At 66.1% G+C, this 24,603-nt stretch overlaps 1 protein-coding gene across 13 annotated transcripts in view; it reads right to left on the bottom strand.

Annotated features, from left to right (window-relative positions):
• Nucleotides 1-1,626: 1,626 nt before the first annotated feature.
• MROH1 (maestro heat like repeat family member 1) overlaps nucleotides 1,627-24,603 on the bottom strand; it is a 77,960-nt gene continuing 54,983 nt past the window's right edge. For 6 of the 13 annotated variants that reach the window (XM_074578044.1, XM_074578049.1, XM_074578051.1 and 3 more), the window contains 10 exons: nucleotides 17,817-17,954; nucleotides 15,850-15,964; nucleotides 9,534-9,680; nucleotides 8,065-8,253; nucleotides 6,072-6,224; nucleotides 5,842-5,976; nucleotides 4,928-5,030; nucleotides 4,187-4,252; nucleotides 3,268-3,327; nucleotides 1,627-2,300 (listed from right to left, as the gene is read on the bottom strand). In XM_074578044.1, the coding sequence (XP_074434145.1) occupies nucleotides 2,215-2,300; nucleotides 3,268-3,327; nucleotides 4,187-4,252; nucleotides 4,928-5,030; nucleotides 5,842-5,976; nucleotides 6,072-6,224; nucleotides 8,065-8,253; nucleotides 9,534-9,680; nucleotides 15,850-15,964; nucleotides 17,817-17,954 (1,192 nt within the window). In that variant the 3' untranslated portion in view covers nucleotides 1,627-2,214. Of the gene's footprint in view, nucleotides 2,301-2,866; nucleotides 2,916-3,267; nucleotides 3,328-4,186; nucleotides 4,253-4,927; nucleotides 5,031-5,841; nucleotides 5,977-6,071; nucleotides 6,225-8,064; nucleotides 8,254-9,533; nucleotides 9,681-15,093; nucleotides 15,149-15,849; nucleotides 15,965-17,816; nucleotides 17,955-24,603 lie in introns of those variants that run through there. The other 7 variants (XM_074578047.1, XM_074578054.1, XM_074578056.1 and 4 more) reach the window with 4 other exon arrangements.

Genomic DNA, 24,603 nt, shown 5'->3' with positions numbered 1-24,603 from the left:
CAACAGCCGCTGCCCCACAGCCAGCCCCATGCGCCCCCGGTGCAGGGACACGGCGAGCGGCCAGCCCCAGCCGTGCCCAAAATGCATTCGGCCCCCACCCCCAGCACCCCTCTAACCCCCCGGGCATCACCCCCCACCCCACCCCACCCCCCCACATAGTCCCTGGGGTCACCCCTGGCCACGGCCCCTGCAGAGGAGCCCCACGTGCTGCCCTCGGCACCCCACGCACAAGCTCAGCGCCGGCCGTGGGCCACAGCGGCCACGGGAACTGGCCCTTCCCTGGAGGGATCCGGCCGGGAGCTTCCCTGAGCCACGCACCCACGTGGCTGGGGGGGTGCCGGGACACAGCACCCCACGGGACCCCCCCGCTGCGGGGACCCGCCTCGCCTGGGCTTGTCCCGGAGTGGGGCCGTGGGCCAGGGCTGGCGAAGAGCCCACCCAGGGCTTCCGCTTCACGAGTCGAAGGAGGGGGGGCGGGGGGGGGGTGGAGGGAGATGGGGCGTCCCCCACTTGTCCCCTGAGGCTGGGGAAGGGGGGGGTCTGGCATGGCCCCAACCCTGCTGTAGCCCGATTCCCTGCCCCTCCTGGGGCTGTCCCATGGGAATGGCCCAGCAGCCGCCTGCGCCCCCCCCCCGGCCCCCCTCCCGCGGTGCAGAGGCAGTTGAGGGAGCGATGGAGCCCACGGGCACCGGCTGCACCGTGCCAGGGCCAAGAGCTCGCGGGACGCCTCCTGCCACAGACCCCCCACGCGGCCTCTCCACCGCCCCCCAACACCCTCCCCCCCGCCCCACCAGTGCCGGGCACGGATCGCTCCTGCCTCGAACAGCAGCTCTTCTTGTTCACTCTGAACCCTACTGACACCCGAGCCCTGCTGGACGCAAGGTCCAGGTGTCACTGCTGAGTGCTGAGGAGGGGCAGTGCCGGGACGATGGTGCCAGGGGATGCTGTGGGGCCGCTGCCACCCCCCCACCCCTCCCTCGGCTGCCTCTGCTTGCGCAGGAAACACCCACAGAGGCACCGGTCCGGCCCCAGCTGCCCTATACCACCTCGGAGTCGGGGGAGACCTTCCTTCCAGTCCCTCAAGGGGCTCCGGGAAAGCTGGGGAGGGACTCTGGAGCAGGGAGGGGAGCCACGGGACGAGGGGGACGGGTTTTAAACCGAAAGAGGGGAGATTGAGATTAAAAATAAGGCAGAAATTCTCCACGATGAAGCTGGTGAGCCCCTGGCCCGGGTTGCCCAGAGAAGCTGTGGCTGCCCCATCCCTGGAGGGGTTCAAGGCCAGGTTGGACGGGGCTTTGGGCAACCAGGTCTAGTTGAAGATGTCCCTGCCCGGGGCAGGGGGTGGCACTGGGTGGCCTCTGCAGGTCCCTTCCCACCCAACCCATTCCATGACTCCGTGACCCCCACAGGTAGAGCCGGGGCCGGAGCTGGGCTTCCCCTTTGGCAAGGTGGGCAGAAGAGACCCGGCACCTTCCTCCGAAGGGGATCCCATCGCAGCCGGGGGGGGGGGCAGTTTCCACCCTGCTGCTCCCTCCCCCCCGCTGCGACCCGGCTCAAACCGGGGGCTCTGCTTCGCCCCCCCCCCCCCCCCCCGCCCCCGCAGCTTTCACCCCACCACAAGTCGTGTGGAGCAAAGAGCTTTATTTAAAAATACGTTTATGTACACGTGTGTCGAGAGGACGGTCACATTCACCGAGTAGGGCCCCGGAGCCGGGGGGAGGGGGGGGGACGGACAGGACCCCCCCCCCGCCACCTTCACCATCGGGGAGCAGCAGAGTGGGACGAGGGGCATGGAGGGGGGGAGCTCAGGCTGCGTCCTGCTCCCCGCTGAGCGGGATCCATGCGGACGGAGAGCCCGGGGGCGTTGCCTGCTCGCGGCTCCGGGCCACCGAGGCCCCTTGCCCGGGACCTTCACCCCATAAGCCAACCGGGCCCCCGCGCGGCAGCCCGCCGAGAGGGACCCTGTGCCCACCGTGGCCCCCGGCCGCCGCCGTGCCACAGCCGGGCCGAGCCGGCGCTGGATGGGAGGGATGGCGGAGATGCTGGGCAGGCTCCCGCGAGCCGAGGAAGACGATGGTGCCGCCGCGGCGGCGGTGGTGGTGGCGATAGGGGGGAATGCTGGATGCAGGAAGACGTGGCCGTGGCCGCGGGGCTCCTCGTGGCCGGGGAACCGACCCGACTATTGCTGCGGTGGAGCCGGGCTTGTCCCGGGGCTCACAGGATCCTGACGAGGCGGCCCAGCGTCTCCGCCACCTTCACACGGACGGAGGGGACGGGGTCCTTCAGCAGCAGGTTCAGAGCTGGAAGGAGCAGAGCACCGACGTGTTGGTGGGGGCGCGGGTGGGGGGTGGATGCGGTGGGTTGCGGGGGGGGGCTGCGGGGCCGTGGCCACCCACACCCCCCCACCCCCCCGTCCTCCTTGTCCCAGGCTGGGACCGTGCCCGCGGCCGAGCCGCGTCCTGGCTTCGCTCCGTCCCATAAAGAAGGAGAAACTCCGCTCCAGGGACGCCGGGCCCCTCCGCCAGCGTCCCCCCCCCACACACACACACCATTGCTCCAGCCCCATCAAACACCCAGGGGAGAACAGCCCTCGCCCCTTTTTGCTCCCCCCCCCCAAACCCCGGACCCCCCCACCCCGCCACGGCACCGATGCCACGACGCCACCGCGGCTGCGGGGGGGCTGGGACCGAGGGGTCCCTGGGGCACCGGGGCTGAAGCTGGGGGTCGGGGAGGGAAAGGACCCCAGCGTGGGGGTCCGGGGTCAAGAAGGTGTGTGTGTGTGGGGTGGGGGGAGCGGAGGCCCCCCCCCGGCGGGGCCGCGCAGACGCCGGCCGGGCCAAGCCTCCCCTATCAGCGCGATTTCCTAATGCCTGGAACGGCTCCCGGTAGTAAGAAAACAATCCAGGTAGTTTTTCCTAGCAGTAAAAAAAATATCCTAATATTTTTCCAGTAGCTTGTTTACCCGGCGCAGGAGAGCCCTCGCCTCCCCCCCCCCGCCCCGCTCCCCCCCTCCCCACCGCCACCATCCCGGCTCCCGCGGCGAGCCCGGATCCCCTGATTTCTATCCCCCGGGCGCAGCATCCCCGGTGCCTCGTCGGGGTGTCCCGGGGAAGGCTGCGACGTCGTAAAACCCTGTCGTCGTCGTCTTCCCCCCCCACCCCCGGAACCCCCCGGATCAACCCCCCCCCCGCCCCGGATCCCCGAGCCACTCAACACGGGAAGCTCGCGCAACCCAATCCCGGCCTGCTCGCTCCAGCGATTACTCACACGCGGGCGGATTATCTTTCACTTGTTTCAAACAGACAGGCCTCTTTTCTTCTGGAAGGGCTCAGGGAGCCAACGGAAAGATAGTTTTTCCTTTTTTAGTGTTTTTTAAGCTCCCTTGGAACAACCCAAAAGTTTCCATGCATTACTCTATACTATGAGGTCACCGGTGACAGGGAAAAAATCCCTGAAATCCAGGAAAATTACTTAACCCCGCTCCAAAATGCCACCAGCTTCAAGCCGACTTTTTATTAGCCCCTTCGTAACGAGCCTTTAACTCTGCCTTTTAACGGCGAACGCGTTACGAACCGGCCCTGCGAGTCCCCTCCTGCTCTACGCTGAGCCACCGCAAATGCCCCCGCGGCCCCCCACGACGTGGTTTCGGTGCAGCCTGGCCGCGGGGCTCGGGGAGGTGGGGGGGGGGGGGTGGGGGGTGTCCTCTTGGCACCCACCGGCAGAGCCCCGCTCCCGGGAGAGCTCCGGCCGCGGCAGCATCCCCACGCCGCCGATGGGCTCGTTGCCCTCGCGACACCTTGGCTTCCCCCCTGTCAGCTGCCCGCGGCGACCGGGCTCGTCCTGGCCACAGCTCTGGCTTCCCGGGCTGGCCAGGAGGTTGGGGACATTCCCTGTGTCCCGTCCCCCTCCCCTGCCACCCCCGGCCCCGGCTTCTCTCACCCCAGCGGCTGCCTTAGGGCAAGGATGGATCTCGCCGCACTGGCTGCGCCGGGAGGGAGCGGGATCCCGTCGTCGCAGCCTCATCCCGTCGCGGCCTCGTCCCCCCGCGATGGCCTAAAGCCACCCCCGGGGGAGGTTGTCCCCAACGGGAGCCTCGGGCACGGCAGCGCCGGGGGAGCCCCATCCCACGGGGCAAGAGGCGAGTCCCCCCCCCACTTCCCCAGCGGCGACGGCCACCGGCGCTCACCCGAAATGAGCTGGTCCAGGTCCACTTGTTGGCACTGGTCTTCGTCCACGTGCAGCACGAGGAAGCCTGAGGAAGAAAATTCCGGAGTCAGGAATTCTCGGTCTGGAACCCGCCGAGGAGCCCCGCAACCGAGGAGACGGGGAACGGTGGCGCGGCACCGGGGGCACTCGTCCCTCCGCCAGGTCACTTGTCCCTGCACCGACCCCGCAACAGCCGCTCGGGCGAGGACCACCACGGCTGTTGGACGCCCAATGCCCCGACGTGCGCCCCAGGGTGACGCCCGCCAGCGTTTCTGCCGCCAGCAGCTCCGGCGACTTGTCCTAAAGCCCAGAACCAAAGACTGGTTTGGGTGGGAAGGGACCTCGAAGATCATGGAGTCCGACCCCCCTGCCCCGGGCAGGGCCACCTTCCACCGGCCCAGGCTGCACCGCAGACGTCCCGCACCCGGCCAGCGTTAGCGGCAAGCGGCCGGAGAGACGTTCCCGGGGTGCTGGCACCACCTGGGGACATCGCGCCTGTGTCCGTCCCCAGGTCCCGGCGCAGCGAGGCGCAGGGGGGTGTCCTGCAGGACACGGAGCCGCCAGATGACCTGGCGTTGCCGGCGGCCCTGCCCGTCCCAGCGCCATCCCGGCAGAGGGGCGACCAAAAAGCACGCCCAGGATGACAAGGCCACCCGCCCTTCTGGAGAGAAGACCCCACGCGAAGGCGGAGGAGCCGGGGAGGGAGCAGGGGCCGGCTTACCGATGAACATGGGCGCCGCTGCTCGGATGTCCACCCAGTTGCTCTTGAAGTAGAAGAGGTTGGTCAAGATCAGGCGGTTCAGCATCTCTGGGTAGCTCTGCATCTAGGAGAGAGAGCGAGCCGCCGAGGAAGTCACGCAGGAGATGGGACAGGCTGCCTGCGGCGCTGGCACCACCTCCTGGAAGCCCGGAGCTCCTTGGGGAACTCCTTGGGGAGCTCCTGAGGTGGTCACCCCAGGAACCCACCTGGGGTTGGGGGGTGGTGGGGGGACTTGCCCTGTATGGGCGCAGGGGACGGACCCTGCGTTGGGCTCTGGAGCCCTCAGCACAGGAGAGACACGGAGGTGTCGGAGCAGGGGCCGGAGGAGGCCCCGGAGATGCCGGGAGGGCTGGAGCCCCTCTGCTGGGAGGACAGGCTGAGAGAGCTGGGGGGGTTCAGCCTGGAGAAGAGAAGGCTCCGGGGAGACCTTCCAGCCCCTTCCAGGCCCTCAAGGGGCTCCGGGAAAGCTGGGGAGGGACTCTGGAGCAGGGAGGGGAGCCACGGGACGAGGGGGAAGGGTTTTAAACCAAAAGAGGGGAGACTGAGATTAAAAATAAGGCAGAAATTCTCCATGATGAAGCTGGTGAGCCCCTGGCCCAGGTTGCCCAGAGAAGCTGTGGCTGCCCCATCCCTGGAGGGGTTCAAGGCCAGGTTGGACGGGGCGTTGGGCAACCAGGTCTAGTTGAAGATGTCCCTGCCCAGGGCGGGGGGTGGGACTCAGTGGCCTTTAAGGTCCCTTCCCGCCCAAACCATTCCATGATTCTATCACCCAAAGGACCTTCCGGACCAACCGACCCCACACAAATCCCACCGGGCTGCCGCGAGCCCCACGGGCAGCACCAGCACCGGCGTTGCCGGCTCCGGTAGCCCCTCACCAGGTGTTTGCAGACGTTGTTCATGAACTCCCCGTAGTGCAGGCTCCTGTCCTCCCGCAGGTGGTTGAGGAACATGTCGCAGAGGCCATCGCAGCCCATGTTGGGGCCACACATGCGCAGAGCGAACTTGCAGGCCTGGGGGCAGAGACAGGGGGAGGCCGGGGAGCTCAGCGCCGCGCGGGACCCCCAGGCCGAGGCCGAGGAGGCAGCACGGACGGCGGGGCACTCACTTTGACCACCTCCGGCTTCGGGTCCTGGAGGTGCAGCAGCAGCGTCACCAGCCCGTTGAGGATCTGCTCGAAGAAGACTTCGCAGTTGCCTTGGCTGAACTTGGTGAGGTTGCCGAAGAGGACGATGGAGGACCGGCGGAGGTCCGGCTGCTCCTGCGGGCAGAGGGGACGAGGAGGGCTCAGAGGGATCCCACCTACCCTGGGGCATCTCCCACCTCGGGGGACGCGCTGGAAGGGCCTGTCCCACCGCCCACCACCTCGCGTCTCGGGCCGGAGGGGCAGCGGAGGAGTGAGGACACGCCGCCGGCTGTCCCCGACCCTCGGCACCTTCCCAGGCTGTCCCCAGACCCCCAGCTGCAGGAACGCACCTCTTTTTTTTTTTTTTTCCGCTTGGTTTCTTTGTGAAACCCATTTTAGATGATCCTTCACCAGGAAATATCAACCCCCCCCACTCCAACCCCCTCCAGGGGCTGAGGTCAGGCTGTGTTGGGTCAGGCTCACTCCCACCTAATCACGGAATGGTTTGGGGTGGGAAGGGACCTGCAGAGGCCACCCAGTGCCACCCCCTGCCCTGGGCAGGGACATCTTCAACTAGCCCAGGTTGCCCAAAGCCCCGTCCAACCTGGCCTTGAACCCCTCCAGGGATGGGGCAGCCACAGCTTCTCGGGGCAACCTGGGCCAGGGGCTCACCAGCTTCATCATGGAGAATTTCTGCCTTATTTTTAATCTCAATCTCCCCTCTTTTGGTTTAAAACCCTTCCCCCTCGTCCCGTGGCTCCCCTCCCTGCTCCAGAGTCCCTCCCCAGCTTTCCCGGAGCCCCCTGAGGGACTGGAAGGGGCTCCAAGGTCTCTCTGGAGACTTTCTGTGCTGCCAGCGCACGGTGCCGGCCCATGGGCAGCGTTTCCCCCCTCCCCCAAGCCCCCCCAAGCCCTTCTCTCTGGCACCGGGGGCTGCCCCCACCCCGGGGCAGGACCCTGCCCTTGGCCCGGTTGGAGCCCAGGAGGTTCACGCGGGGCCACCTCTCCAGCCTGTGCCGGGTCCCTCCGGGTGACATCCCGTCCCCCCAGCCGCGTCACCCCCCCCCACGGCTCGGTGTCGTCTAACGACTCCACAAAACCACAGCCTCCCCCCACTTCTTCATCCCAAATTTCGACCACCATCGCCCCCGTTTGCTCCCACTGGCCCCGAGTCCCCACCAGCTGGCAGGGAGCAGCCAGGAGCCGCTGGGGACCGAGCTCGGGGACGGGGGCGGGGGGGGGGGGGGTGTCTCCGTCCTGCACCCTCCGGCTCTTCCAAAGGGCAGAAGAAGTCGCCCACAGCTGGGGAGGGAGCCGCAGTTCTGCTCAGGCCAGAGGGAGCAGAGGAGAAGATGAGACACACACACACACACACCCCCCTGACCCCCAAAAGCCGGAGCAGGGAGGGATAATCCCGGCGGGATGCTCCCGGTGGGACCGCGGCAGCTCCGTGCAGGAGCAGAGGAGGAGACCGGAGCCCAGGGAGCCGGAAGCCGAGCAGGAGGAGCATCCAGAATCCCCGCGGTGACGGCGGAGGGGTTTTGGGGATGAACAGAGTGTGCGAAAGGCAACGAGACCCCCCCACACACACTCCCCCCTCGGAGCAGACGCCCACAGAGGGATTTGGGCTAGCGGGAGGTGTCCCTGGCCATGGCAGGGGTTAAGGTCCCTTCCCACCCCGGGGCACCCACGTAACCCAGCCCCGCACCCAGACCTTCCTGCTAACGCCCCGTCGGAGTCGAGGTCCAAGCGGACTAACGCCAACGGGCACCTCCCCTTTCCCACCGCACCGTGCGTCCCTCTGCAGCCCGACCTCCGGCCCCCAGCCCCGGGACGTGCCCCCTTGGCATCCCAGTAAATTCCTGCTCTTCCCCCCGCACCTCCCCTCCGTTAATTAAGTTCCGGCTCGCCAAACGAGCCGGTTCAGAGACGTCGGCGAAAGCAGGAGCTCGGCCTCCCTGGCGCAGGGCCTTACGCTGTCGAAGAAGGGTCGGATCCTGATGGCGATGTGGAGGAGCATGGACTGGATGTCCCTTTCCTCCAGGTGATCCAGGAGCTTGGAGAGGCTGGACATGGCCTCCAGGGCAACCAGGTTGTGGGGGTCGTCTTTGTCATCCATGCCGTTGACCATGGAGGCCAGGAGCTTGGCCCCGTGCTTCCTCACCTGCAAGGGAAGCGCCGAGAAATGCGGTCCCCGCGGGGGCCAGCCTGGCAGCGGGGCTGGCCGGGGGACGCGTCCCCTGGGTGCCCCTGCTGCCGGCCGCTGCCCCACGCCGCGCTTCCAGCCGGGAAGAGCTAGAAAGGGATTTAAATTGTGACTTAAATTACGACCGCCGCCGGCAAAGCGTCCTGGGCGCAGGCCAGCCGTCGCACGCGGTAACCGCAGCCACCGGTTCCCCTCCCGCTGGAACCGTCGACGCAGTATTTCACGGTGTAATTACGGCCCGGCGTACGCACGGCAAAGGGGGGAAATTAAGTTTGTGTAAAGCCCCGGGAAGTCTACCGTCGCTTCATCCCCAGCCCTCGGCTTCGCGAACTGCCCCGCGCGCCTTGCGGAGCCCGGCTGGGAAGGGGCACGTGAGGGACAGACGGACGGCTGTCCCTGAGCCACCCGGGACGGCAGGAGTCCCGGAGTCCTCCCAGACTCGTCGCTGGGCCGGCATCGCTCCGGGCTGCCCTGACAGATCGGGAGCATCCTCAGCGAGGTCTGGGAGGCGGATTATAAAATATACGTAGCTATTAAAAGTACCGTTGTGCCGGCGTAGCCCCGTCAGAGCCCCTGCGCCGGGGCTCCGGGCTGCGCGAGCCGGAGACCTTGCCTCGTTGACACCGAGGATCATGGAATCACGGAATGGTTTGGGTGGGAAGGGACCGTCAAAGGCCACTCGGTGCCACCCCCTGCCCTGGGCAGGAACATCTTCAACTAGCCCAGGTTGCCCAAAGCCCCGTCCAACCTGGCCTTGAACCCCTCCAGGGATGGGGCAGCCACAGCTTCTCTGGGCAACCTGGGCCAGGGGCTCACCAGCTTCATCGTGGAGAATTTCTGCCTTATTTTTAATCTCAATCTCCCCTCTTTTGGTTTAAAACCCTTCCCCCTCGTCCCGTGGCTCCCCTCCCTGCTCCAGAGTCCCTCCCCAGCTTTCCCGGAGCCCCTTGAGGGCCTGGAAGGGGCTGGAAGGTCTCCGCGGAACCTTCTCTTCTCCAGGCTGAACCCCCCCAGCTCTCTCAGCCTGTCCTCCCAGCAGAGGGGCTCCAGCCCTCCCGGCATCTCCGGGGCCTCCTCTGGAGGCCACACCACCTTTTGGAGGTGCCGTCAGCAGGGCGAGGAGGTGGCGGATTCTCCTGCCTTTCGACAAGCAGCATCTCCCGACGCCTACGTCCTCCCTTCTCCCACCCAGCCCCGGCCAGGACTCTCGGGCCGAGCAGCGCGGGGTTCCCTCTCACCTTTTCGGGGGAGCCGGAGGCGATGTTGCCGAGTCCCCGGAGTGCCAGCATCCGCACCAACGTGCAGGCGTCCTTCTGCCTCCCCGTCATGTTATCCATCATGGTCTCCAGCAGGATCAGGTCGTTCACCACGTTGCTATTGAGGAGCTAAAGCAGAAGAGAACCTCAGCGTCGACGGGACGGGGGCCCCGCGGACCAGGAGGGAGACGATGGCTGCCTTTTGGATGATCTTATCACACGAGGGAAGAGACCCGACAGAACCCGGCTCGCTCCCCGGCTCCCCTCAGGCCCTCTCTCTCCAGCCGGAGACAGGGCTGGGGGAGCCCTCAGCCCCCGCACCCCCGGGAAAGGCGCTTGGATTGGAGGAACCTGCGATAATTCCTGACGTGTAAATCAAGAAAACCGAAGATCCCAAGCTGGGAAGAAGGGGAAAGCCCGGGTGAGCCCCGACAGCCGGGAGAAAGCCACAAAACCTACACAAAAGCTACATCCTCGCCACCCCCCGCCGCCCCGTGAGGTGGCCGGGGGCGGGGGTGAGATGCGGGGGGGCTATGAGGAGGTCGGGATTTACAGGGATGAAGAACCCCAATGCGTCCCCTGGGCCTGCGGAGTGTGGCCAGTGGCAACTGCCAGCTGCTCTTCCAGAGCGGTGAAGGGGCACCCGCCGCCCCCATGGCACCCAGAGCCCCCTGGGCACCTGGAGCCCCCATGGCACCCGGAGCCCCTGCGACAGCCAGAGCCCCCTGGGCACCCAGAACCCCCACGGCACCCAGAGCCCCCGCGGCACCCAGAGCCCCCAGAGCACCCAGGGAGTCCCCGTGGTGCCGGGAGCATCCTCAGCAGCACCCAAAGCTCCACGGTACATGGAGCTCCCATGGCACCCAGGGCCCCCATGGCCCCGGGAGCACCCCGAGCAGCACCCAGAGCCCCATGGTACGTGGAGCCCCCATGGCACCCAGAGCCGCCGCAGCACCCAGAGACCCCTCAGCATCCAGAGACCACTCAGCACCCAGAGACCCCTCGGCACCCAGAGACTCCGCAGCCTCGGGAGCATCCTCAGCAGCACCCAGAGCCCCACGGTACGTGGAGCTCCCGTGGCACCCAGAGCCTCCATGGCACCCAGAGCCCCCATGGCCCTGGGAGCACCCTGAGCAGCACCCAGAGCCCCTGTAGGACTTGGAGCCCCCTCGGCATCCAAAGCCCCCTTGGCACCCAGAGCCCCACAACAGCCAGAGCTCCTGCAGCCCAGAAGCATCTCCAGCAGCACCCAGAGCCCCACGGTACGTGGAGCCCCCATGGCACCCAGAGACTCCTCAGCACCCAAAGACCCCTCGGCACCCAGAGCCTCTACAGCACCCAGAGGCCCCTTGGCACCCAGAGACCCCACAGCACCCAGAGACTCCGCAGCCCCAGGAGCGTCCCAAGCAGCATCCAGAGCCCCAAGGTATGTGGAGCCCCCATGGCACCCAGAGACCCCTCGGCACCCAGTGACCACTCGGCACCCAGAGACTCCGCAGCCCCGGGAGCATCCCAAGCAGCACCCAGAGCCCCATGGTACGTGGAGCCCCCGTGGCACCCAGAGCCTCCATGGCACCCAGAGCCCCCATGGCCCCGGGAGCACCCTGAGCAGCACCCAGAGCCCCTGTAGGACTTGGAGCCCCCTCGGCATCCGAAGGCCCCTCGGCACCCAGAGCCTCTACAGCACCCAGAGGCCCCTTGGCACCCAGAGACTCCGCAGCCCCAGGAGCAGCCTGAGCAGCACCCAGAGCCCCACGGTACATGGAGCCCCCGTGGCACCCAGAGCCACCGCAGCACCCAGAGACCCCTCAGCACCCAGAGACTCCGCAGCCCCAGGAGCGTCCCAAGCAGCACCCAGAGCCCCACAGCACCCAGAGCCTATATAGCACCCAGAGCCCCCATAGCCTTGGGAGCATCCTGAGCAGCACCCAGAGCCCCCATGGCACCCAGAGCCTCCATGGCCCCAGGAGCATCCCAAGAGGCAACCAGAGCCCCATGGTACGTGGAGCCCCCATGGCACCCAGAGCCGCCGCAGCACCCAGAGACCCCACAGCACCCAGAGGCCCCTCGGCACCCAGTGACCACTTGGCACCCAGAGACTCCGCAGCCCCGGGAGCATCCCAAGCAGCACCCAGAGCCCCAAGGTATGTGGAGCCCCCGTGGCACCCAGAGCCTCCATGGCACCCAGAGCCCCCATGGCCCCGGGAGCACCCTGAGCAGCACCCAGAGCCCCTGTAGGACTTGGAGCCCCCTCAGCATCCGGAGCCCCCTCGGCACCCAGAGCCTCCACAGCACCCAGAGGATCCTCAGCACCCAGAGACCCCACAGCACCCAGAGCCCCATGGTACGTGGAGCCCCCATGGCACCCAGAGCCGCCGCGGCACCCAGAGCCTCTACGGCACCCAGAGCCCCCATAGCCTTAGGAGCGTCCTGAGCAGCACCCAGAGCCCCCACGGCACCCAGAGCCCCACAACAGCCAGAGCTCCTGCAGCCCAGAAGCATCTCCAGCAGCACCCAGAGCCCCACGGTACGTGGAGCCCCCATGGCACCCAGAGACTCCTCAGCACCCAAAGACCCCTCGGCACCCAGAGCCTCTACAGCACCCAGAGGCCCCTTGGCACCCAGAGACCCCACAGCACCCAGAGACCCCGCAGCCCCAGGAGCATCCCAAGCAGCATCCAGAGCCCCAAGGTATGTGGAGCCCCCATGGCACCCAGAGACCCCTCGGCACCCAGTGACCACTCGGCACCCAGAGCCCCCATGGCCCCGGGAGCACCCTGAGCAGCACCCAGAGCCCCTGTAGGACTTGGAGCCCCCTCAGCATCCGGAGCCCCCTCGGCACCCAGAGCCTCCACAGCACCCAGAGGATCCTCAGCACCCAGAGACCCCACAGCACCCAGAGCCCCATGGTACGTGGAGCCCCCATGGCACCCAGAGCCGCCGCGGCACCCAGAGCCTCTACGGCACCCAGAGCCCCCATAGCCTTAGGAGCGTCCTGAGCAGCACCCAGAGCCCCCACGGCACCCAGAGCCCCACAACAGCCAGAGCTCCTGCAGCCCAGAAGCATCTCCAGCAGCACCCAGAGCCCCACGGTACGTGGAGCCCCCATGGCACCCAGAGACTCCTCAGCACCCAAAGACCCCTCGGCACCCAGAGCCTCTACAGCACCCAGAGGCCCCTTGGCACCCAGAGACCCCACAGCACCCAGAGACTCCGCAGCCCCAGGAGCGTCCCAAGCAGCATCCAGAGCCCCAAGGTATGTGGAGCCCCCATGGCACCCAGAGACCCCTCGGCACCCAGTGACCACTCGGCACCCAGAGACTCCGCAGCCCCGGGAGCATCCCAAGCAGCACCCAGAGCCCCATGGTACGTGGAGCCCCCGTGGCACCCAGAGCCTCCATGGCACCCAGAGCCCCCATGGCCCCGGGAGCACCCTGAGCAGCACCCAGAGCCCCTGTAGGACTTGGAGCCCCCTCGGCATCCGAAGGCCCCTCGGCACCCAGAGCCTCTACAGCACCCAGAGGCCCCTTGGCACCCAGAGACTCCGCAGCCCCAGGAGCAGCCTGAGCAGCACCCAGAGCCCCACGGTACATGGAGCCCCCGTGGCACCCAGAGCCACCGCAGCACCCAGAGACCCCTCAGCACCCAGAGACTCCGCAGCCCCAGGAGCGTCCCAAGCAGCACCCAGAGCCCCACAGCACCCAGAGCCTATATAGCACCCAGAGCCCCCATAGCCTTGGGAGCATCCTGAGCAGCACCCAGAGCCCCCATGGCACCCAGAGCCTCCATGGCCCCAGGAGCATCCCAAGAGGCAACCAGAGCCCCATGGTATGTGGAGCCCCCATGGCACCCAGAGCCGCCGCAGCACCCAGAGACCCCACAGCACCCAGAGGCCCCTTGGCACCCAGAGACCACTCAGCACCCAGAGACTCCGCAGCCCCGGGAGCATCCTCAGCAGCACCCAGAGCCCCACGGTACGTGGAGCTCCCGTGGCACCCAGAGCCTCCATGGCACCCAGAGCCCCCATGGCCCCGGGAGCACCCTGAGCAGCACCCAGAGCCCCTGTAGGACTTGGAGCCCCCTCAGCATCCGGAGCCCCCTCGGCACCCAGAGCCTCCACAGCACCCAGAGGATCCTCAGCACCCAGAGACCCCACAGCACCCAGAGCCCCATGGTACGTGGAGCCCCCATGGCACCCAGAGCCGCCGCAGCACCCAGAGCCTCTACGGCACCCAGAGCCCCCATAGCCTTAGGAGCGTCCTGAGCAGCACCCAGAGCCCCCACGGCACCCAGAGCCCCACAACAGCCAGAGCTCCTGCAGCCCAGAAGCATCTCCAGCAGCACCCAGAGCCCCACGGTACGTGGAGCCCCCATGGCACCCAGAGACTCCTCAGCACCCAAAGACCCCTCGGCACCCAGAGCCTCTACAGCACCCAGAGGCCCCTTGGCACCCAGAGACCCCACAGCACCCAGAGACTCCGCAGCCCTAGGAGCGTCCCAAGCAGCACCCGGAGCCCCGCAGCACCCAGAGCCCCACAGCACCCAGAGCCCCACAGCACCCAGAGCCTCTACGGCACCCAGAGCCCCCCTGGCCCCAGGAGCATCCTGAGCAGCACCCAGAGCCCCATGGTACGTGGAGCCCCCATGGCACCCAGAGCCTCCATGGCCCCAGGGGCATCCTGAGCAGCACCCAGAGCCCCCGTGGCACCCAGAGCCCCCGCGAGCATCCCCGAGAGCTGAGCAGCAGCAGAACCGGAGTTTTTAGCAGCAGCTCCTCTCGCTGCCGGCACGCTCCGACGGAGGAGCCCTGGCTGGAGGGAGACGGCGGGGCCGCTCTCCCGCTGACCCACCCCACCGAGCCCCCCGCGACGCTGGGAGAGCCACGTCCGGGAGCGGGATGCTCTCCGAGGAGCCCGGGCTCTCCCCCCTTGCAGGGATCAGGCTCCGCTGCCGGGAAAGGAGGTTTAACCGCTGGCGAGGGTCGGTAGGAAGCCAGCGCCAAAGGGGTGTTTGTGGGTGACCGGGTGCTGACGGAGCTGCTCTGGGGTTTTAGCATCTCTCGGGGAGAGCCCCAAGCTCCAGTCGTGGCGGGGGACACCCCCCCCCACTCCCACTCCCAGGTCTGCGCCCGCCGTCACCCGCGGAGAGGGACCCCGAGGATGACAGAGACCCCCACGACACGAGACTCAGCGCCCCGGGGGAGCCTGGTCCACGTGAAGCCACAGACTTGGAGCTGGGTAGCCGGGGCGGGCGGTAGCCACGGGCCAACACCGGTAGCTACGGACCAACACCGACGGCGGCCCAGCCGCCCCCGAGGGTGCCAGGGGCCGGCACGGACCCCCCGCCGCGTCTCGGTGGGATGAGGCTGCGGCAGCCGTCCCGGGGGATCCGACGGAGGTCGGAGGAGCACGGTTGGACATCCCGAGATGACAGAGGGGAAGCGAGGAGGGGAACGGCCACTAAAGTGGCCGTTCCCCTCCTCGCTTCCCCTCTGTCGTCTCCGTCGCTGGCACGGGCGAGAGAAAAGGGACTGAGCTCTCACCTCATCAGTTTTGCGAGAGGGAGACACAGGCATTTGCTTCCTTCCCCTTTTCCAGCTCCGCAAAAAAAAAAAAAAAAAAGCTGCTATTTTAAACCCTGGAAGGAGGCAGAGGAGCCAACCGCCCTCCGAAAAAACCCAAAGCAGATTCTGGGAAGGGCTCCAAGAGCTTGGGGGCCCGGCAGCTTCCCTCCCCCCGCAACTATTCCTCAGCAAGCCAAACAGAAAATAAAAACAGTGCCTTAATCCCAGGCTGCTTAAGCAGCTGAGAATTTAAAAGGTGGTTTATAAGCGGGGCTAGAGCTCCGCGTTGTTGGCAGAAGGTGCTCCTTTATGTAACCAAAAACCTCCTCCAGTGGCCCAGGGCTTTAAGGTGGTATGTACTGGGAAGAGGGGGGGGGGGGGGGGGCAGGTTGGGGAAGGAGGGGGGGGGGGGTGGATACGGTTACAGTCTGCTGGCCGGGCGGCCGGCGAGGGGAAAAGGACTTGAGTCACTTCATTCCTTCGGGTGGTACGTCAGGACGGAGTATACGGTTTGCTGGCTCACCGGCGGCGATGCGTTCAGAGCCGGACTCCCGCCAGCCCTTCGCCGCCAGCCCCCTTCTCCCGAGAGAGAGAGAAGGTCTCGGGAGGCAGAGCCCGCGGCGGCGGCGGCGGCGGCAACGGCGGCTTCGCCCGCCATCCCCGGCTGCTCTCCAAGGAAAAGCGGAGGGGAGCGGAAGACGGCTCGGCCGTTTTGCCGGGCACCCCCTTGCTCACCTCGGCGAAGAAGGCGGTGGTGGTGATCCTCTGGCTGTCGAAGACGCTGTTCAGGGTCGGGATGAGGTTCTTCACGATGAGGGGGAGCCGGGGGCCGGCGTGGCGTGCCATCGCCCTGCAAACAGAATTGGCACGTGTCACCCACGCTGGGGGCTACAAGCGGCCGCTGGAACCCCCGGCGGTGGGGGACGGGGCCGGGGCTGGGGGGAGCTTCAGGGAAGCTGGGGAACCCCTGGGCCCGGGGGTCTGTGGGGTGCTGGAACTGAGCCCCGCGCCCTGGGGCATCATTGGGTTGCCACAACGGGCCGCTGCCGAGGGCCACCTCCTCCTGCGCCGCAGGACGGGCAGGCGCGGCCCAGGGTGCGTGAGCAGCGGCGGGGCCACCGAGCCACCCGTCTTCCACGCCTCCGCGTCCCGCTGCCGGGCAGAACCGGCACGTTGACATCCAGGATGTGCCCTGGCCCGGCGTCGTCCCCCCTCCTGCCACTCCATCGCTTAGGGACGAAGCTCAGGGCAGGACCAGCGTGTCGGGCACCCTGGCAGGAGCCAGCTCCGGCCGACCGTGGCCAGGAGGGCTGGTTTTTGTTTCGGATGAGACGCTCTCAAGTGTTTGGGAGGTTCAATAAAGCATTTTTTTGCAAATACTGGAAAATCCCAAACCGCTCGTCTCCTCCGCAGCCGTCCAAGAGCTATTAACGGCGCTGGGTGGAGGGACGACGGCGAAGTCCCCGGCTGAACCAGGCTCCACCGAACCGGACCGCGGGCTGCGGCCGTCCCTCGGCCTCGTCACCTCCCCCCACAATCACAGACGTGAGGGAAGGACTGGACGCTGCCGCAATGCCCCGAGCAACCCCAGGGACATTTCAGCAGCAGCAGGAGGTCAAAAAAATTTCCTCCCCGAGACCTTTTGGTGCCCGTCACGCCTCGGGTAGCAGGGGGCAGCAGGCATGAGGCCCGCCGGGAGCAGAGCGAAGCGGCTGAGAGCAGCGAAGGTTCGGCCGACGCGCCTGAAGAGCTGCCGGGGGAACAGGCCGGGGAGGCGTGAGACGGCGGGGACGTCGCAGCGGGGGCGACGGCAGCCCCCAGCCCCATCCAGCCCCACCGCGCTGGCAGGGACGCAACGTGTCCCCTGGGGGCTTCCCACCAGGGCTGTTTCCAGCGAGCTGGGGACAGAGCTGGGGACAGAGCTGGGGACAGAGCCGGCCAGCCCTGGTGAGCAGCACGGCGGAGCCCCACCGCTAGTCCCATGATGGTTGTGGCTGCCCCATCCCTGGAGGGGTTCAAGGCCAGGTTGGAGGGGGCCTTGGGCAACCTGGGCTGGTGGGAGGTGTCCCTGCCCGGGGCAGGGGGTGGCACTGGGTGGCCTTTGAAGGTCCCTTCCCACCCAAACCCTTCTGTGATTCTGTTACTCAGCCTGGAGAAGAGAAGGCTCCGCGGAGACCTTCCAGCCCCTTCCAGGCCCTCAAGGGGCTCTGGGAAAGCTGGGGAGGGACTCTGGAGCAGGGAGGGGAGCCACGGGATGAGGGGGAAGGGTTTTAAACCAAAAGAGGGGAGATTGAGATTAAAAATCAGGAAGAAATTCTCCATGATGAAGCTGGTGAGCCCCTGGCCCAGGTTGCCCCAAGAAGCTGTGGCTGCCCCATCCCTGGAGGGGTTCAAGGCCAGGTTGGACGGGGCTTTGGGCAACCGGGTCTAGTTGGAGATGTCCCTGCCCAGGGCAGGGGGTGGCACTGGGTGGCCTTTGAAGGTCCCTTCCCACCCCAAACCATTCTCTGATTCTATGATCCTCCAACGGGCTTTGATGCACCGCAGCACCGTCCCCCCCCCACCGCCCCCCGGCCCCGGCTCACAGCGCACCCCCTCCCCGCTTGCTCCGGGCTTCTCTCCCACCTCCCGGCAGCGCTGCAGCTCTCGCCTCGCCCCGAAGCCAGAGGAGATACCGGAGAACCGCGGCGCCAACGACTTACCCGGCCAGCACGGCGATGCCATCGTGGTGCCTCTCGGCGCTCGCCATCAGCTCCCAGCCGCCGGCGCTGCCCACGGCCCTGGCGACCTCCTCACTTCCCCCCCGGACCAGCATCACCTTCAGCGTCTCCACGGCACAGCTGGGAAGGGAAAGAGGAGTAGGTTTAGTTTAGGTTTGGTTGGGTTCAGATGGGTTCGGTTCGGTTCCGGCAGGTCGCAGGGCGGCGCGGCAGAGGAGGGAACTGCTGGCCCCGGGAACGCCGGGACACGTGGGAGGCGTTGGGGCGTTCGAGGACGGGATGAGTTATGCGAGGGCTTTAGCGGGAGCGAGACGAGCCCATAACTCACCGCTACTTCCATTTGCACCCTGACGTTTGCCATTAAAGCGATCCAAGACAATAGGCCGAAAAGTAAAGGAGTCCAGAACTACTCGAAGGAAGGGGTTGGGGTTTTTTTTTGCGTTCATATTTTATAGGTAGGGATTATTTTGCTGCGAGCACAGAGCGACATATGGGAAACATACGTTATCCTGTCAAAACAAAACAAATATTAGCCATGGATAAATCTCAGCCTTCGATCCCGGCGAGAGGAATGTCGTTACCGCACACGCAAAGCAAACGACGCGTAGGAAGAGCGTCTCAACACGAAGGTCTTTGGGCTTATGAGCCGGGTTCCGGCTCTTTTGGCTTCTCCTAGGGATTCTCCTAGGGATGGGCCAAGCTGCGATGACAAAGGACCGATGCTTGGAGGGACCGTCGCCCCCTCCCCGAGCCCCTGGGGGCTCTGCCACGGCCACCGTCTCCTCCAGCAGCCCGGCTTGCCTTAACGAAGGACATCCAAACACGCCTCCCGCGCGCCCAAAGCCGAGACTAACCACGGAAAACAAACACCGGCCCACCGCACGCGCGGAGAGCGCACCCCGTCAACGCCACATCTGAAGGTTTCGGCGGCTTTGTAATAAATTCGTTTGTTCTACGGGGAGCCGGGGCCGGGGTTCCTCCAGGGACGAGCGCCCGGAGCACCCGCTCACGCAAACGGAGCATCCGCAAGGGCCGAAGCCGAGCACCTCAAAGGCACAAGGAGCGGGGAAGGAGACAAGTAGAAGAACGCGGGTTTGCTTTTCTTCTCGGCACGGCAACGGCTAGCGGCGGGGGGCTGGGGGGAGGGTCTGGACCCCTGGGGCAAACGGTGCAGAAGCCCCGAGTCTGTCCCGCAAAAGCCACCCGGAGGAGCCACCGAGCTGGCTCCGTCAACGCCGGCAAAGGGAAAAGCAGGACGGCGAACGCCGGCCGAAGAGCCCAGCCTGGCAGAGTCTCCTTTCAGCATCCCCGCAGCCCCCCGGATGACGGGACAACGGGACGACGAGGAATTTAATTGCTCATTAAAGAAAACCTCAGGCAGAAGTATCCTTCCACCATCTGTCCGCGCCAATCTGTCGGTATACGTAAGAGTCCCGGTTTTACCGGTTTGGGGTTTTTCAAGCGGTTTTCAGCTAGAGGCAGCCCGGGGCGGCCCCTCCAAGCTGGCAAAGTTCTTCCTCTGCCCGAGACGGACCCAAAATCGCTCCGTTGGCGACAGACTTTTTAGCAGGGTCTGTAGCAATAGGGGTGAGGGCCTTAAACTGGAAGAGTCGAGGGGCAGATGGGACCTGAGGAAGAAATTCTTGGCTGTCGAGGGTGGTGAGCCCCTGGCCCAGGTTGCCTGGAGAAGCTGTGGCTGCCCCATCCCTGGAGGGGTTCAAGGCCAGGTTGGACGGGGCTCGGAGCCACCTGGGAGAGCTGAAGATGTCCCTGCCCGGGGCAAGGGGTGGGACTCCATGGCCTTTAAAGGTCTCTTCCCACCCAAACTGGTCCGCGATTCTAAATGGAGACACTTGCACATCACTTATCATAGAATCACAGCACAGTTTGGGTGGGAAGGGACCTTCAAAGGCCACCCAGTGCCACCACCCTGCCCTGGGCACGGACACCTCCCACCAGCCCAGGTTGCTCCGAGCCCCAGCCAACCTGGCCTCGAACCCCTCCAGGGATGGGGCAGCCACAGCTTCTCCGGGCAACCTGGGCCAGGGGCTCACCAGCTTCATCATGGAGAATTTCTGCCTTATTTTTAATCTCAATCTCCCCTCTTTTGGTTTAAAACCCTTCCCCCTCGTTCCATGGCTCCCCTCCCTGCTCCAGAGTCCCTCCCCAGCTTTCCTGGAGCCCCCTGAGGGCCTGGAAGGGGCTGGAAGGTCTCCCTGGAGCCTTCTCTTCTCCAGGCTGAACCCCCCCAGCTCTCTCAGCCTGTCCTCCCAGCAGAGGGGCTCCAGCCCTCCCGGCATCTCCGGGGCCTCCTCCGGCCCCGCTCCAACACCTCCGTGTCCTCCCGATGTCGAGGACTCCAGAGCTGGACGCAGGGCTCCAGGTGGGGTAGAGAGCTCCTTCCAGAGAGCAAGCCTCTGACCTCGAGCATCCCTCCCAGCAGCCTGGAGTAAAAACCAGGCTCTTTTTTTTCGTGACGGCCCCGCACGGGCTCCAGCACCAGCGCTGAACGGATACACGGCCGTACCTCTGCCTACGGCGTGCCCGTCCCCGCGCGCTCGCTCTCCCGAGAGCAGAAGTCATCACCGCACACTGCACGGGGCGTTTACCAGAGTCCAGCCCCAGAAGACGGAGCCGGTCTCCCCCTGGAACGACGATCCGGTACATCTCCAGTCCTCCCAGCCCATTCCTGGGGGTCTCGCCCTCGCTGGCAGCAAGCCCCCCTGCCCCCGCTCCCAGAGCCCAACCTGAATCGCGCTCCGGCTTTGGCACGACGGTGACCCGTCTCCTGCAGCATCCTGAGGACCACTACGGTTTCCGCAAAGCAAGAGCACGCCATAAGCCTCGAAACTCACAGCCTGCATCCAGGTGAACCTGTGACCCCGTCCAAGCAAACCGCAGCGGGATTTATTTTCTTGCGGCGCAGGAAAACAGCAACTAAAAAGCCTCCTGGCAGACGGCGACGGACGAGAGCGGCCGGCGAAGGCCAAGGAACGTCCCACCAGCTCCCGGGTCACGGTCAAGGGCCGACAGGTGACGTTCCCGGCACCAGCCCGGCGCTCGCGGGTGGCTCCTCGGGAGGGACCGTTCTCGGCGAAACCCCCGCACGCCGGCCGCGGGATTCCCGCTCTGCTCCGACCTCGCCGAGGTTTTCGCCTCCCGGGCTCTCCCGCTCCTTCGCAAGAGCTAAAAATCCCGGAGAGAGCGCAAGGTGCCGGGGGGGGGGGTTGGCCCCCGCGCGACCAGAGACAGGACAGATGGTTCAAGCCCTTCGTTCCCAAGGTTTGCTTTTTTCCACAGTGTCCTATAGACACTTCCTTCCTCTCCGACAAACGCCCGTGTCTTCCAGCCTGCCTTTCCTGCCGAGCTATCGTATTCGCCTTTACCACCTCTCTTTGGCATTTAAATACCGTGAAGACTTAGAATTCAAAACGCGTCCAGGAAATTACTTTGATATCGTACCCAGCTCCCGGGACGGGGCTGGAATTTCACAGCCCGGTGGTTTTTTGGGAAGACTGTTCCCCCTCCGTGGATCAGCGGTGACTTCGCGGAGGCGCTGCCAGCCCACCCAGGGCAGGGGCAGGGGCAGGAGCAGGGGCTGGCAGCAGAACCACGCGCCGCCGCCGTTCCCTGTCCCTCCGGAGATTTCTGGCAGGAGCCGGCGTGAGGCAGCCCATCTCCCGGCTCCCCAAAACCAAGGAACGACACCAGGACTCCCGGCTGCGACGGACAGGCAGGACCCGGCCCAGGCTGGAGAGGTGGCCCCCTGTGAACCTCCTGGGCTCCAACCGGGCCAAGGGCAGGGTCCTGCCCCGGGGTGGGGGCAGCCCCCGGTGCCAGCCCAGGCTGGGGGTGGGGGGATGGAGAGCAGCCCTGAGAGAAGGGCTTGGGGGGGCTGGGGAGGGGGGGGAAAAGGTTCCCATGAGCCGGCACCGTGCGCTGGCAGCACAGAAACCCCCCCGCAGCCTGGGCTGCATCCCCAGCAGCGTGGGCAGGGGGGCGAGGGGGGGATTCTGCCCCCCTGCTCCGCTCCGGGGAGACCCCCCTGCAGTGCTGCCTCCAGCCCTGGGGACATCGGGAGGACACGGAGGTGTTGGAGCGGGGGCCGGAGGAGGCCCCGGAGATGCCGGGAGGGCTGGAGCCCCTCTGCTGGGAGGACAGGCTGAGAGAGCTGGGGGGGTTCAGCCTGGAGAAGAGAAGGCTCCGCGGAGACCTTCCAGCCCCTTCCAGGCCCTCAAGGGGCTCCGGGAAAGCTGGGGAGGGACTCTGGAGCAGGGAGGGGAGCCCCGGGACGAGGGGGAAGGGTTTTAAACCAAAAGAGGGGAGATTGAGATTAAAAATAAGGCAGAAATTCTCCATGATGAAGCTGGTGAGCCCCTGGCCCAGGCTGCCCCGAGAAGCTGTGGCTGCCCCATCCCTGGGGGGGTTCAAGGCCAGGTTGGAGGGGGCTCGGAGCCACCTGGGCTAGTTGAAGATGTCCCTGCCCAGGGCAGGGTGGTGGGACTCGATGGCCTTTAAAGGTCTTTTCCCACCCAAACCGTTCCGTGACTCTATGAAGAGCTGCTGGTTCCTAGCGCCCGTCCGGCTCTTCTCACCCCGAGGGTCTGGGGGCTCCCACGCCCCCATGGTTCACCCAACAGCCACTTTCTTGCCACAAGGAGCCCCCAGAGAGGAGCCTGGGGAGGTCAACGGGCCTCCCCTCTAGCCCCAGCCCCTCTCCGGGGACGGAGCAGCGGCCCCGGCCGTAATTCAGCAGCTTCTGGTTTGCGTCCCCGAAGCCGTTTAGGAGGCCAGAAGCTTTTGGAGGAAGAGCCGTTGTTTCTGGCTCCTGCGCCTCCTTCCCGGGGAGGCAACCAGTCGCTTCGAGTTTCCTTCAGCGCTCCCCGCGTTATGGCACGGGGTCTGGCCGGGATGGGCCCGCGCCTCTCGGCCGGGGAGTCGTTAAGGGGGAAAAGAGCTTGACGAGAACAGACAAGTTCTGGCTGCCGGAGCCCAAAGCCACAAAAGCAGCGCGATGATCGTCCGCTCCCGGTTGTGGCGGCGGCGGTGGGGGGGGGGTGTGTGGAATCTGCAGGAAACCATCCCAAAACCCGGCTTCAAAACACCCCGAGGGGACGGGGGACAAGCGCCACAAGCTCAGGGGAGCGACGCCGCCAGCACCGGAACGGCCACGGGGTAACCCCCCCCCCTCATCGGCCTTAACCCACCTGCTGCGCCGACGCCTGGGGTGCGTTAAATTTTTATCCCGACGCGTGGTCTAAATAAAACCCTACTCTGCTGGCAGCCCCGCCGCCCGGCCTAACAACCTGTTTCCACTCATTACATCTCCCTGCTGGAGACGTGTCCCCCTCCGGCTCGCCTTGCCGAGGTGACAAGGGGGCCCGCCCCGGCACGGCGGCAGACGGGGGACACGGCTCGGTGTGTCATCCCCGTCCCCCCAAAAGCCACCAGTTCCCCTCGCTCCACTCGGGGGCAAGGGAACGGCTTTTCTTCGCCGCTGGGATCTGACAAACGAACCGGCAAAGGGATTCTCGAGCCCTCTGAGCTCGCCGCTGCTTTGTCCGGTGTCTTTGTGGGCTCCTCCAGGCTTTTTTTTTTTTTTCCACACGTCCCCCCCCCCAGCCCTTAAGACTAATAATAGCCTTTAAAAAAACCCCAAGTTTGGAAACCCACAGGAGGATAAAACCGAAAAATCAGGGCAGAGCTTCCTCCCCGTGGCCGACCCGGAAGGTTTTGCCGGTGGAGAGGCAGCTCCGGGGAAGGGCTCCTGCCCTTCCGAGCCCCCCTTTTCCCCGGGGAACGCTGCCGCCGCCGCCTCAGACGCGGGTTTAACGCCGCCGTCCCCCTCAATTTCAAGTCTTCTACAGCAAATGCTCAGCGGCCCGACCGTTTGCTGCGGGACGAGGGCGGCCGCGCTCGCGGGGCTGCCAAGCGGCACCAAGGCGGCACGGTGGCCGCGCGATGCCGGTGACCCGCGCGCATCAAGAGGACGCGTTCGCCGAGCTGGTGGCCCCGCCACGCCACGGGTGGTCCCGAGGGGACCGGCCGAAACCCCGGGGGTTGGGAGAATCCCGTAGCTCGTCTAACGGGGGCTCTGCCTTCGCGGCGTGTCCCCCCCACACCTTCCCTTGCCCAGAGCGGGGCCACCCAGAGCAGGCTGCGTGGGATCGCGTCCAGGCGGATTTTGAAGATCTCCAGAGGAGGTGACTCCACAAGCCTCTTCCAGCGGTCCGTCACTCTCAACGTAATGTCGCGATGGAATTTTCCGTCTTCCGGCTTCTGCCCGTTGCCCCTCGTCCTGTCACCGGCCACCGCTGAGAAGAGTCTGGCCCCGTCCTCTTGCCACCCGCCCTTCGGATCAGGATGGATGAGGTCCCCTTCCCTCTCGGCCTTCTCTTCTCCAGGTCTCCCAGCCTTTCCTCAGCAAGAGAGATGCTCCCGTCCCTCATCCTCCTCGCAGCCTCCGCTGGACTCTCCCGCGGAGGCCCTTTCACGGCGTCCTCGCGGTGTAACGACGACGGACGGGCAGGGCCAACGCAGGCGGTTGGACCCCCTTTGGTGTTGGAACGGGGCCGCGTGGCTCGGGCAGAGGGTTATTTAGCAGCCGTGGCGACTCTCCGTGGCGGGGGGGTTGGGACCGGCTGACCTTTAAGGTCCCTTCCAACCCAAACCGTTCCCCGGTTCTACGATCCCAAGGCCAGCGCTGCAACCAGGCCGGGGGGGGCAGAGCAGCTGGAGGGCGGCTGTTTGGGACCCACGTCCTCCCCCT

The sequence above is a fragment of the Larus michahellis genome, chromosome 2, assembly GCF_964199755.1.
Source record: "Larus michahellis chromosome 2, bLarMic1.1, whole genome shotgun sequence".
Taxonomy (NCBI): domain Eukaryota; kingdom Metazoa; phylum Chordata; class Aves; order Charadriiformes; family Laridae; genus Larus; species Larus michahellis.
Note: the sequence above shows the minus strand (reverse complement) of the source record. Positions and strands in the feature narration are given on the sequence as shown.